The sequence below is a fragment of the Vicugna pacos genome, chromosome 24 (genome assembly GCF_048564905.1).
Source record: "Vicugna pacos chromosome 24, VicPac4, whole genome shotgun sequence".
Classification (NCBI taxonomy): Eukaryota; Metazoa; Chordata; class Mammalia; order Artiodactyla; family Camelidae; genus Vicugna; species Vicugna pacos.
Genome location: NC_133010.1, coordinates 4,744,085 through 4,758,462, shown reverse-complemented (window position 1 = coordinate 4,758,462; position 14,378 = coordinate 4,744,085). Strand labels below are relative to the sequence as shown.

Here is a 14,378-nt window from a genome sequence, read left to right as displayed (position 1 = left end):
TTATGCAACAGATCTCCGGAACTTTTTCATCTTACCAAACTGACCTATATCCATGAAACAATTACTCCACATTCCCCCCTTCCTTCAGTCCCTGCCAGCCACCATTCTACTTCCTGTTTTTATGAAGTTGACTACTTTAGATACCTCACATAAGTGGAACCACACAGTATTTTCCTTCCTGGGGCTGGTTTATTTCACTTAGTATGTCCTTAGGTTTCATCTATGTTGTAGCATGTATCTGAATTTTCCTTCTTTTTCAGACTGAATAACATTTCATTTTATGTATATACAACATTTTGTGTATCCATTCATCCATCGATGGACATGTAGGTTGTTTTCACCTTGTGGCTATTGTGAATAATGCTGCTATGAACATGGGTGTGCAAATATCTCTTCAAGGAATGTTTTTCAGTTCTTTTGAATATATACCTAGAAGTAGAATGCTGTTTCATATCTTTTGTTCATTCATAGCACCATTGTCATTTCTCCAACTTACCCTCCAGCCTTCTATTTTATTATAACTTCATCTCTACTCATCTCTGTTCTCATCTTAACAGATGATGAAAATATCTCAACTTCCTCTCCCTTTACTTCCAAGCTTATCTATATCCACTCATCCTTATCTTCATTTCCACAAACCACTTTTCACAGACTCTACAGTTCTCCTCTCATCTCTCTCTGTTTCTTCCAGGATGTTGCTCCATCAAATACACTCTCTTATTACTGGCTTCTTCTTTTCATTTTCCCACCTACAAACATGTTCAAGCCAGTACCCATTCAGCTGCAAGTGACAGAAATCCATCCCATACTGGCTTAGGCAAAAAAGGGATTTTTATTATATTACGTGACAGAAAAGGTGAACAGTGCAGCTCACTTCAGTCAAAATGAGAATTAAATATCCTAATTACATCCTCAGGAATCTGTTCTATTCTTTGGTTCTGTTTTTCCTTGCTGGCCTCATTCTCTGGTAGACACTCCTTGGAAACTGGCAAAAATATTTGCTGACCATGCCAAACACACACTCCAGCATAAAGAGCTTCTCTTGTCTAATAACTCCTTCAAAAATCCCTTCATTATCTTTGATTTGTCCAAATAGGGTCACCTGCCCCCCCCCAACTGAACCACTTATTAGGGTGAGAGCAGTGAAACAAGCAGATGACAAGGCTTGAGCTGCTTGCCTAGGCTTGGGGCTGGGGATAGGACTGAGCTACCTCAGTTATTTTCAAGAGAGGCTCTCATACCCTGCCTCCCTCCCCCACCAGAGGACATTGGGCAATTTCTGCAGACATTGTGATTGTTACAGCTGGAGGAGGGAAGAGCTACTGGTGGAGAGAGGCTGAAAATGCTGCTTAACATCCTACAGTACACAGGACAGCCCCCCAAACAGAGGATTATCTGGTTCAGTGTGTCAATAGTTTTGTATTTGAGAAACCATGGCTACATAGAACTCTGCTAAGGAGGCGACTTCCCAGAGCAAAAATCAGGGGCCACAGTTCCAGAAGGGGCCCAGTTAAAGCAACAAATACCCACCATACCTTCTATCTGAAAACAAATCTTCCCCCATACCATCCAGGTTTTCTCTTTTAAACCATCTCTCTTCTCAAACCACCAAATTTTCTGAAACAGTGGTTGATGTTAGCTTATTTAATCATTTATTCATTTACTTAATAGGTAGCTATGAAAATCATTCTTGTGTGCTAAGCAGTGTTTTAGGTTGTGGAAGAGAGCAGTGATAAATGGACACACCCTTCGGAGCTTTTATTCTAGTGAGGAGAGACAGACTATAAGCAGATTGTCAGATGGAAATTAAATGAAAACAGAAGTAAAATTTTTTAAAATTATATGAAGCAGAGAAAGAGGAAAGGAAGTTCTGAATGGATGTGCAATAGTAAATAGTGGCCCAGAAACAGACTCACAGATACAGAGAACAAACTAGTGGCAACCGATGCGGAGAGGGAAGGGAGGGAGGGCAAAACAAGGGTAGAGATTAAGAGATACAAACTGCTGTGTCTAAAATAAATAAGCTACAAGGATATCCTGTAGAGCACAGGGACATAGCCACTATTTTATAATAGCTATGAACGGAGTATAACCTAAAATTTTTTTAATCACTATGTTGAACACCTGCAACTGATATAATATTCTGTATCACTATACCTTGGTAAAAAGTTTACAAAACTCTGGATCAATGTGATTCATATAAACATATCCTGACCTTCCTGTTGTTTACTGGACATGTTCTTCTTCAACAGACCCATCAGTTCCTGAGATTTTTTTGAGACTTTTCCACTCATGTGCTTTTCAAAAGTCCTCTTGCTGGGAGTCCAGCTTCATTATCCACTCCTGTGTTCCCAACCTTTTCCTAGAATATTGCCATAACATTCCCGCACTTCCTGGCCCTCACTAAAATCCATTCGTCCCTTGACTATGTCATTCTCAGTTAAAAATCCAAAAAACCGTTGACACTCTCCCTTGAGGGTACCCTCCCCCTTCCATATTAGTCCCCTGTCCTGTTACTGTCATAACAAATTACCTTGAATCTTAAAACAACACAGTTTTGGTTTTGTTTTTTGTATTTTTTTTAAACAATTCTGGAGGTCAAAGTCCAAAATGAGGGCTGGATCAAGGTGTTGGTAGGACTGACTCCTTCTGAGAGCTCCGGGGGAGAATCCTTTCCTTGCCCCTTCCGGGTTCTAGAGGTAGCGGCATTCCTTGGCTTATGGCAGCATAACTCCAGTCTGCCTCAGCCAGTGCCTTCTTCCACTCTGTTCTGCTGCCTTCCTCTTATAAGTACCCCTATGACTGTTATCCTCCCACATAAGCAGGATAATCTCTCCATCTCAAAATCCTTAACTTAAGCACACCTGTGAAATCCCTCTTGCCACAGAAGGTAACATATCACAGGTTCTGGGATTAGGGCAGGGACATCTTGGGGACCTTATTCTGCCTACCACCCACCCCCATTTCTCTCACCTCTGAACGCTTAACCCTCTGCCCCAGACTTGTCCCTCTCCCATGTTTCTTATTTCAATAACTAGCACTACCGTTCACTTGGAATCCCAGGGCTAATTACTAATTTCCTTCTTTTTCTGGCCACTAACTTTAAGAAAGGAAATAACCAAAACCCAATGCTGAAGCAAAACTTGCTCGTTGCATTTCCAATATCTTTCTTAATTGTCTACTTTATCTCTAGTCAGGGTCACCATCAAATCTCACCCCATGTTGGCAAGAGTTTCTTTGCTTGTCTCTCCAGCCACTATTGCGTTATTCCAATCTGGTCTCTATCCAATACACAGAATTATATTTTTTAAACATGCAAATCTGATTAAACCATTCTCTTTTTAAAAATCTTTCAATGGCATGGTATATCTCAATTCAACACGAAGAAATTGATTCCTCATATTCCCTGTACATGTTGCCTGCAAGTGTGTCTTCAACACAGAGAGCAGGAATTTCATTAACTGCCCTACCCACGCGGATTCTTGCGAAGAGGGAATGTGCAGAGGTGTGTGGACGTGAAGCTCTGAACCAGGAGCTGCCCATCTTCGTTCGCAGAATACTTCAAGGAACTAAAAGCACTGCCAGATTTTTCTCCTCTAAGGTGGTCTCCAGGTGCTAGACTTGTTAGAAATAATGCAAATTGGGAGTAAGCAAGGTCTCACCCACCAAGGGGAAGTTGTGGTCAAAGGGCTTTATTTCCCCTCCTATAAGGCGGGGTGCACTTCCCACACCCTGGGCGCAGAGCCGGTGTTGGACATCTCTCATCCTCGCTCTGCTTTCTCCCGATCTGGACTTTTCTCCGAGATCGCGTCAGGTTATTAGAGGCGCTTGAGAAGGATGGGAACTTCTTCCCAGAGGAGTCCGGGGCCTCTCCGACCGCCAGCGCCCTCTGTCTCCTGCTCCGGAGGAGCCTTTCTGGCGGTCCTAGCGCTGCTCGCGCTACCGGCGGCCTGGGGTGAGATGCTGGCGGGCGCGGGAGCCGGCGCAGCGAACGGGGCGGCCGGGGCAGCTGGGGCGGTGCAGGCACGGCCCGGCTGGCGCTCGCGCGCCTCGCAGAGTCGCTCTTGGGGGCTGAGTGTGCGAGTAGGCAGGTCGGCTCTGGGATCCGCTCTGCGCCCGGAGACCCTGATGGCGCTGGTCAGTTCCCCTCTGCGGGGACTTCTGTTGTGTGTAGTGCAGAGAAGGGTGCAGACGCTCAACAGGTGCTGCACGGAATTCCTTGTCTCTGGCCACGGCAGAGTGTAGCACTGATCATAGTGAAAGAAAGTCGGGTTGGAAATTCGACCAACTTGGGTTCTAATCCTAGCAATAGATTAATTGTGCGGAAAGTTACTACACTGTTTCCTCATCTGTACAAGGGGAATGCTGAGATCTCGGCCCCATGGGGCTGCTAACCTAAATGGCATAAAGCATGTCAAAGGTCTTACGCAGTGCCTGCCACTTAATTTCTATCCCCCAATCATTATTTCAGCCCTTTGTTCACGATTGTGTTTGGACACGCAGTCCAGGGGGTGCAGTTATCCCCTGAAAACTGCCCTGCATCGGGCTATATTCACCCTACTCACACCCCAAGCCACCACCACTAGCATGAATGTGCACTTATCAAGCATCTATATTAAGAGGATCCTAGGTGCTTGGGGATAGAAGAGGGAGCCAGGCTCTAGAACCCTCAGCGTCACTGGTTGCAGGTAGAACGGAAGTGTAGAGATGTTTACATATTGTCATATTTTAGTCAACTGTTTAGAACAAAACAAAGCCTTTTATAGATATTATGAAAATTTCGAGGCAGCATTCTCCCTTCCTTACCGTTAACTCCGAATAGGTAAACACCTTTAATGAGGCCCCTTCTCTTCCTATTTTTGGCTTCCCTTAGAAGTCTTCTTAGTTGCTTGGACTGTTGTCAATTTCTTAGTTGAAGTGACAGTATTTATTTTTGTCCAGTCTCTTCTGGACAACAAGTTTGCTCTTTGTTGTCACTAGACATGTTGCATTCACTATTTGATTGGGCCTTCTCTTCTAAGAGAGCAAGGAATAGGGAAAAACAAGTTTCCACAAAAATTGTTGTTAATATTTTATCTCCTAAGACATCATAAAGGAAGCTGTCAGGTGAAGAGATGGGATAAAACCTAAAGCTTTAATTTCAGAAGAGAAGTCTGTCAAGTAAATTAAGCAATCTGTGCTTAGAATTTTTGAGGACTTTGTGAGTATACTGCCCCCTTCTTACTGGAATGTTGTTGTAGTTTGCCCATATTTATTAAGTTACTGTTAGAGTACAATTGCAGACACTATTAATTGCAAAAAAATAATATTAACTAAAATTATCACAATAACTTCAAAATATGAAGCAGCCTAAATTAAACTGTCTGGTATTTACTTGCCAAAGTAATTTAGGTAAAGAAAATGCTGATGGAATGCTGACAGTGTGCACAGCACTGTGGAATTTGAAAGAAATGCAAGAGAGGGCTATGCCTGCAAGATATATGTGTAGAGAAGTACGGTGATAGGGTTTTATGAAATCTCCTTAATTAGGAGGCCAGGGTTCTGGTTTTCCAGCTTCTGCTACCTACTAGCTGGGAGCCTTGGACCCAGCAAGTCAATTAACATCCCTGCGTGATTCCCAGAGTCCACATGTATAAAATGAACATAATTGATACTCTGCTATCTGAGAGGGTTATTGTGGAAATCAGATGAGGGAATGTATGTGACAGTGTGCATTAACCTCAGAATCCCCATGGGGATCTCCAAAAGCACAACTAGAGAGTCACACAGGACCCTGAAGGCCACAAAGTGGCTGAAAAGGGAGACGTCTCAGATCCAATGATAGGAAAAGGCTGAGTGGAAGGAGCATGGCTTCAACAGCACTTGAGGAGTGAGCCCCTCAAAAAAGATTGTATAGGATGATTCACAGCGATATTCACTTTATATAAAAGTCAGCACACTGATTAAGCATTACTAGGACCCGTGTTTATTTTAACATAGGCAGACTGTGGTGCCCTCACTTGGTCGGATCAGATCTCTCTGTGACTTGAGTGTGTAAAGATGCAAGGTAGAAAAGAGGGGTGTTTCAGTTGGTTTTCGGTAATTTGTGACCTACTTTAGTTTACATATGCTCAAGATGAATAGATTTGTGGTTTGTATTACCTAGTTTTAAATATGACCTTAACAGTTGGACAAGTAACTTCAAAATTTCCCTTCATGTAAACACTGAATGAAGATAATTCTAAGGCCAACTCAAGCAAAGAATTGAATGGCATAGCTGACAGTCCCCTCCACACATATAGACATTAAGAGGGAGAAACACGGTCAGTTTAATCACAACTGGTCAAGAACTGAAAAAACAAAAAATCTACAAAGCATCAAGAAGACTAGTTGAAAGATAGCTTTATATCCACTATTATTAACAGAGAAGCTCATTGAGACTCTATTTTGTCCATTTAGATGTTAGTTCTGACATCTTAAGTCATGTTAAGTCACCGTGAGTAGCAAAGCATTTAAAACGTTTTTTATCTGTATCATATTTCTTAAAATTTCTATTTACATATATTAGCATATCATTATATACATTATATAGCATATATATAGCACATATATTATACATATTATATAAATATTAAATACTATAACAGAACATATAAATTATATTGTTATAATAATAATTTTTATACACATAAATTATGCTACATTTATATTATATGACATACATAATATTATGTTGTACTGATATTTTTGTTGTATAATATAGCATATACAATTACATTAAATATTACAAATATATAATTATATAGCTTTATTAAATTATATAATATACTAAAATTTAATATCTAATAGTAAATTATAATTTGTATACATAGTTCATATGTAATATATAATATTCTTTATAATAAATGATACATGTATTAAATAATATGCTATGTTATATACCAAAGCATATAATACATATTATATTATATACAATGCACCAAATATATATCATAATATATAATATATATTTAAGTATGTTTAAATATTTAAATATAAAATATATAAAAGTTGAAAGTACATGCTCTTTTTTTCTTTAACTGATAGAGTTACTTAAGGAAAGCATTTGCAGGACCCTTCAATAAAGAACAGAATGAGCAGAATGGAAGGCAGAGCCTACTCCAGGTGGATAGCTCATGTATGAAGCAATGCAAGTAATAATGAGCAGACTGTGCTTATAGCATAGAATACATCAATTCTTGCCTTGAATGGAAGATTCAAATCAGAAATATTTTAAGATGGACTGTGTTATTCAGGACAAAAATAACAGAGATGACAATACACACCTGGTAGAATGGCTAAAATTTTAAAAGCTGACCATGCCAAGTATTGGCTATAAGGTGAAGTAACTGGAATAATCATACATTGCTCATTGGTAAAATGATACAACCAATTTGGAAACAGTTCGGCAATTTCTTAAAAAGTTAAATGCACATGTGTCATATGACTAGGCATTTTACCCTTAAGTATTTACTCGAGAAAAATGAAAGCTTGTGTCCACACAAAGACTTGTACATGAATTTTTATAGCAGCTTTATTTGTAATAGCCAACAACTGGAAACCATTCAAATGTCCTTGAACAACTGAATGAGTAAACTAAATTAAAATGTATTTTTATAACTGAATGTTACTCAGCAAAAACAAAATACAGAAAACAAATTTTTATATGCAACGATCTGGATCATTCTCAAAATAATTATGCTGTGTGAAAGCTAGACAAAAATAACAAGTACAAACTGAGTGATTTAGTTTATATGAAATTCCAAAAGTCAGATCAATCTGTGTAAGAGGAAGCAGGTTGGAGGTTGCCTAGAAAAGGAGGTAGAGAGGTAGATGGATTACAAAGAAACATTAGAAAACTTGTAGGGAGTGTGATGGAAATGTTTGTCATCTTGATTGTGGTGATGGTTTCATGGTGCATGTGTCAAAAGTCATCAAATTGTATACTTTAAATATTTTCAGTTATTGTATGTAATGTATCTTAATAAAGCTAAACCAAAAGATTTTTTGATAAGCGATGGTAGATTTTGAGTTTATAGAGTTCATATTAATATATTTATCATAGGAATGGGCCATAATTTGAGGGATTTGTATTGAAGGAGGAAAAGAAAACTAGATCAAGCTTTCTCTGGTGAAGGCTCATGTGTTCCTTTTTATTTGGACTATTTTTCAAATTTGCATTTTTATTATTACATATATCATAGCCAGGACTCAGGAAAGAATTTTAGGTAATTAAAGGAAAGGAATGCCATTCCAAGAATAGTTCATCCCATTTGCTTTGTTGTTTTCGATCTCTGTCTTCTCCTTGTGAACTTCGTTGTGACATTCAGCCTCTCCTGGTAAAACTCTTGGCAACAGAAGCTCCACTTGGAACCTCTTACCTTGTCCAGTATCACTAAATAAGACAAATATCAAAATGACATTCATCCCACACATCACCTAGAAAAGATGAAGGCATAACATTTGAAATCACATCACAGGAGTTTTTTTGTTTTTGTTTGTTTTTTTAACTTTTTTTTTTCTGTTTGTCACAGTGTTTCCCTAAGTGCTATTATTTATCAAAATCACAAAATACAGTTTTCTGGGCTGTAACTCAGACCCACTGAATCAGCTTTTGGGGATATAGCCTTGACTCTTGATTTTTTTTTAAGTTTTATAGGTAATTCATCTTTCATCTATTCATTGCAACAAATATGCACTGAGTACTTATATTCGAGTGCTAAGCACCTGGACTAGGTATTAGTCTAAAGGACCAAAAATCACTGGGTTTCTTGCCCTCAGATTATGCATGTCTAATATCTATTGAGAGAAATAGATATATCTTTTAAAGCACATAAATATAATAAGCACAACTTGTAATAAGTGATTTAAAAGGAAAAGTAAATGGTCTGACTATAAATTATTATGGGGTGGGGTAGAGGGAAGTAGTTCAGATTTGAAATCCCTGGGAAGCTCAGGGAAGGCTTCAATGAGGAAGCAACATTTTAGCAGAGCTTTGGAAGAACAGTGGAAGTTAGAATGAAGACGAAAGTATATCACATGGAAGGAATATTATAGACAGAAGAAAGAACATATAGCTTAAACCCAAAGAAGGGGGACAAAAGGATTTCAGCTCAATCAGAGGACACAGTGGTACAAGATGAGGCAAGAAACATAGACAAGGGTACTCTCGCTTAACAACTGCTGGTTTAATAATGAGAATGTGTAGTGATAGATGGAAGGCTGTCTAATATTAGAGAAAAGTAAGTAAGAAATATGAGCTTTCTTTGATCACCATCCTTTGCTTAAGTAAATTACATAGATTAAATTTCTTGATTCTCATTAAAACCAATAAACAGGAAAAAGGCAACTTAGCAGCTATGCAGGCCAAATGACTAGATGGGTCCACTTTCTTAAGGAATTCTCCTGTCTGTCAGTGATCCAGTGGGAACCATGCTCATGGGCTGCAGAGATCAAATCCCAGGTTGAATCTGGGACACACTCATCCAGAACTTCTGAGATCACTGGTCACTGAGGTCTTCCAGGGCTTTCCTGAAAAGTAGGTTTATTTCAAACTAGCTCTCTACACTTAGGTAGAAAATAAACTCTTGGAAGCAAAGTGAGCATGCCTACATTTGCAGAACATCCAAATCTACCTGTTAGCATTTTCCTTTTTCTGGGGATAATAACTGTAACTACAATTAATCAAGTGCCATCTATGTGTAAGATGCTACTAAGTGTTTTGCATCTTTGACCCTTCCAGCAAACTTATTAGGTAAATATTATCATTGGCTTTTTGAAGATGAAACTGAAGCTCAGAGAAATTTAAGCAGCTCATCTAAGACCTCACAGCTAGTAAGTAGAAGACATCAGATTCAAGGCCAGGTCTCTATGAATCCAAAGTTTTTAACATCATATGCCATTATTTTTTGTATTAGTTTCTTATTGCTGCTGTAACAAGTTACCACAAACTTAAGGACTTAAAACAATAGACATTTATTCTCTTCTGGTTCTGGAGATCTAAATCTAAAGTGGATCCTTAGGGCTGTGTTCCTTCTGGATGTTCCTTCTGGATGCTCTGGGAAGTAAGTATAGGTTTCTTTGTTCTTTCTATCTTCTAGAGGCTGCCTACATCCTTTGGCTCATGGCCCCTTTCCTCTACTTTCAAAGCCAGCAGTGTAGCATTTTCAAAACTCTTGCTTCTTCTGCCTCCTTTGATCCTTTGTTTCCTTCATATAAGGACCTTTGTGATTGAATTTAGGGCCCACCCAAATAATCTAGGATTATCTTCCTATCTCAAGATTTTTCACTTAATTACATCTGCCAAGCCCTGTAATCTCATTGGGTAATGTTCACAATTTCCAGGGATCAGGGCATGGATGTTTTTGGGAGCTCACTATTCAGCCTACTACACATTTCCGCACAGATTTTCAAAACCTTAGCTGAGTCTGTTGAGGGAGCCCATTAACATTAGGTGCAGGTTAGTAGCACATGGTTACAGTCCAAGACATAGTCTGCAGTGTGTATATTGACCATGACTTGTGATAGTTTAAAATATGTGTAGAATTTAAATACATGATAATGGTAGTACAAAAGACAGGAGGGAACTAAATGGAGTTAGCATCTTCTACAGTTCATGAATTGTTGGGGAAATTATAATTGCTACTTACATGTTAATATGTTAAGGATGCATATTAATAATTAAGGATGTTCTTTAAAGGAATGTGTCACTAATCATGTAATAAAAAGAAACAGAAGTAAAATAATAAACATAACTGATAATCAAAAAGAAGGCAAAAGAAGAGAATAAAGACCATAGACAACACAGGACAAATGAAAAAACAAATAGATGGTAGATCGAATCCAATATACATCAACAATTATATTAAATATAAACAGACATTTCCACTTTAAAGACGAAGGTTGTCATACTGCTGCATTTCCCACACTGTGGGCTGAGGTGCCCTAGGGGTGTTTATGAATTTGCAGGGGACCTGTGAGTTACACAGCAATACTTGAATTCTCTCACATATTGTGAAAATGGCTCAAATTAGCTCAGTTCCATTAGATTCCCAGGGTTCCACTTGGTCGACATCAAATCTTTGCAAAGCTGGGTTTTCAGCTATGATCATAATAAAGAGAAAATACCAAATGAAAATTAATGTGGAATAGGAAATTAAGTGGTGGTTTATGATCTGATTCCAAGCTTTGAGAAGTTGAGCAGTGTTCAACATTCCATATTAAGAATTATGGTGGGCACAAGACTTATTAAGTTGTTTGGGCCTAATTATTTAATAAATAGAAATGCTAAGTATTTCTTTTTTGACTAGGAATGACATGAAAAAATTACTGAGACCATAAGAGCCCTGTGAACTAAGTTTGGGAACCTCTGTCACAATTAATTAAAAATTAAAACTAAACGTTCTATACAAAACAAACAACGTACATGTTCAGAGACAGAATGGATGAATATAAAAGGATGAAAAACATACTATACAGAACCAAAAGAAAGCTGATTTGGCAAATTTGGCATTATGAGGATCTTTGTCATTAAATTATCACTGCGTATTTATATTTATAATAATTACAGATGTATTGAGGGTTAAATTGACAAACTTATTATTTGTTTCTTATATGCCTTACAAATAAAGCAGGCAAAACAGAATGTGAGGCAAAGGCAGACTAGAGATAGAGAGATTTTCTAGTGATAAAAGGGTCTATCTACCAGAAAATATGATTTAAAAAATAAAGGTACATTACTGAACTTAAATAAAAATGTTAAAAAAAGTATATGCACAAAGTGAAAAATAGACAGAGTTAGAAATAAGACAAATGTACAATAGGTGGAACATTTTAACACAACTCCTTTAGTATCTGGTAGAATAAGACCCCCACAAATCAGTAAGTATTAGAAGATTTAAATAAATATGAGTAACAGGTTGGGCCTTACTAACATACCCAGAGCACTGCACCCACTACCACAGAAACACAGTTTTTACAATCACATATGATAAAATTGCCTCAGTTGGTCATATGCTGAGCCATAAACTCAGTCAATTTCAAAACTTGAAAATAAATATATAATTTTTTAACTGCCTCAAATGTTTATAAATTATGTAAAGCATTTCTAAATAAACCATGGGTCAATGATGAAACAATGGCTTTGGTTTAAAAATTTATCAAATATTTTGAACTCAGAAAAATGAAAATATAACATGTGAAAACTTGTGGAATACAGCTAAATAACTATATTTAGAATAAAAATAATCGTCTGAATGCTTATTTAGAAACTAGAAAATCTAAAAACAAAAAAAGGTCTAAGCAATCATCTCAAAAAATTATTTTTTAAAAAAGAACAGCATATAAAGTAAAGAAAATCTCAGTAAAGATAAAATAAAAATGAGTAAATCAATAAAGCTGAAAGTTGATTCTTTGAAGACTAATAAAATTGACCAACATATCCTCCATTATTTGAATTAATTAGTAGAGAGTGTGCCAATAGGGGAACATGGGATTTAAAAAACAAAACAAAACAATAAAGAGATTTCCAGAACTAAAATAAAATGATATTTTTTTCAGCAGATATTTCTTTGTGATTTCATATTGTCTGACTCTAAATGGCATTTTCATTACTTTAACTTAACAACTGGGAGGGCTTAAGGGGAAGTAGCTGAAGCTAGTATTTAAAATATGTGCTTAACAATATCCTTTCATATAGTATAGTCTTAGTTATTGAACTTTGTCTACAAAGCATGTGCTCAAATTTCCTTGTGCTGAATAATATAACTGACTTGGGAACAGACTTTCAGCAGTGGTGACAGCTGTATCTGTGAAGCTTATTGGAGGAGAAAGAGAAAGTAGAGTTGAGGTTTCTCCACTAACTTTAATGTCACTGTGGTCTTGCTCTCGAGGTCAATGCAAAGCCCCGGTGCATCCTCCATTTGCCATGCCTACAGAACAGATTGACAAGGATGAGTTTCCCATCGGGACATCTGTGAATTTTAAATGCCTCCCTGGTTACCATAGCTACTTCAAGAGAGTGCTCTCTATCATTTGCCAAGGAAACTCTGTCTGGTCAAGACCTAAACACAGCTGTAATCGTAAGTAACTCTAGATTGAGGACTCATCTGTGTCAGTCAAAAATCCATAAATCTGATCAATGTTCAAATTTTGGAACAGAGACATGTCTTGATAAGTTCGCCTAGGCTATAATAGATGTGGAAGTTCTTCTTGTTGGTCATTTCTTCCTACTGCCTTGAGTTACTGGCATGTTCATTACAAGTTCATTTCACAAGAAATGACCACCACAAGGCAGGACTGAAGGAACATCTCTATTCACTAGAGATGTCCTATTTTCACAAATGTGTCAGGAAAGGAAAGTGTAGGCGGGGAAATAATCCCAGACTTTAAGATTTTTAACTTGTACTGGTTGAATGACAACATAAACACTTGTTAATAAATGAAGTTTTACATTTTTCAGAGAGGCGCAATATAGGAATGAGAAAGATCGGTAGGAGGTCTTTTTGAAAGTGGTGCTTAGTCATAATGGGAAAGAATATATATGTATTGTAATAAACATATGTATGTATATGTATAAATGAATCACTTTGTTGTATACCTGAAACTAACATTTTAAATCAAGTACACCTAAAAAAAAAAGAATAAAAATAAATAAATAAAATTAAAAAAATGAAAGCAGTGCTTAGGAAGTGGCTGATCCTGAGGAATCTGGTGAAGTTCCTCAAGGTGGCAAAATCTGTGGTTCCCAGAATTGCATATGCTCTTCGGGAAGCTGCAGTCAGGTGGGGACTAACGTGTTATGGACTAACAAAAGTTCAGATGACTCTTTCTGGCTCTAAAATTCTATTTCTTTTTCAAGGAAGATCATGCAAAACTCCTGCAGATCCTCTGAATGGCGTGGTGCACATAGACACAAACACCCAGTTCGGATCCAGAATTACATATTCTTGTAATAGAGGGTGAGTTGGCAGCAACACCTCTTGGGTCAAGAGTTGCAGAACAGCAATACTATCATCTGGCCACATCTCAGAAAGGAAAATGAGGCTGTTACCACCTGTTCTTAAAAAGCTGGAATATAGGTGTTTAACTCCTTATTGAAATGAAAAATGGTACAGGAGGATTCGGGGGATAATCTGTATCCTTGCTGGAAACCAGGGAAGTGAATAGAAGAAGAGCGAGGTATTCACCAGGTAGAAAGGAGGAGGGTGGACGGAGGGCATAGTCAAATCATACAAAATCCCTGACCCAGAGCAGATACTGAAGGAAGGGAAGACCATGGAGCAACCAGGTGAGAAAGAAAATCTTAAAGGTAGATTCACTATTGGTCTGTCAGGGCTGCCGTAACAAAGTATGACAAACAG

At 37.8% G+C, this 14,378-nt stretch overlaps 1 protein-coding gene across 1 annotated transcript in view; it reads left to right on the top strand.

Moving 5' to 3' along the window:
• The first annotated feature begins 3,837 nt into the window (after positions 1-3,837).
• Positions 3,838-14,378, top strand: part of LOC140688919 (complement receptor type 1-like) — a 72,248-nt gene continuing 61,707 nt past the window's right edge. Inside the window, 3 exon segments of the mRNA XM_072948890.1 lie at positions 3,838-3,955; positions 12,909-13,101; positions 13,881-13,976. Of these exon segments, the coding sequence (XP_072804991.1) occupies positions 3,838-3,955; positions 12,909-13,101; positions 13,881-13,976 (407 nt within the window).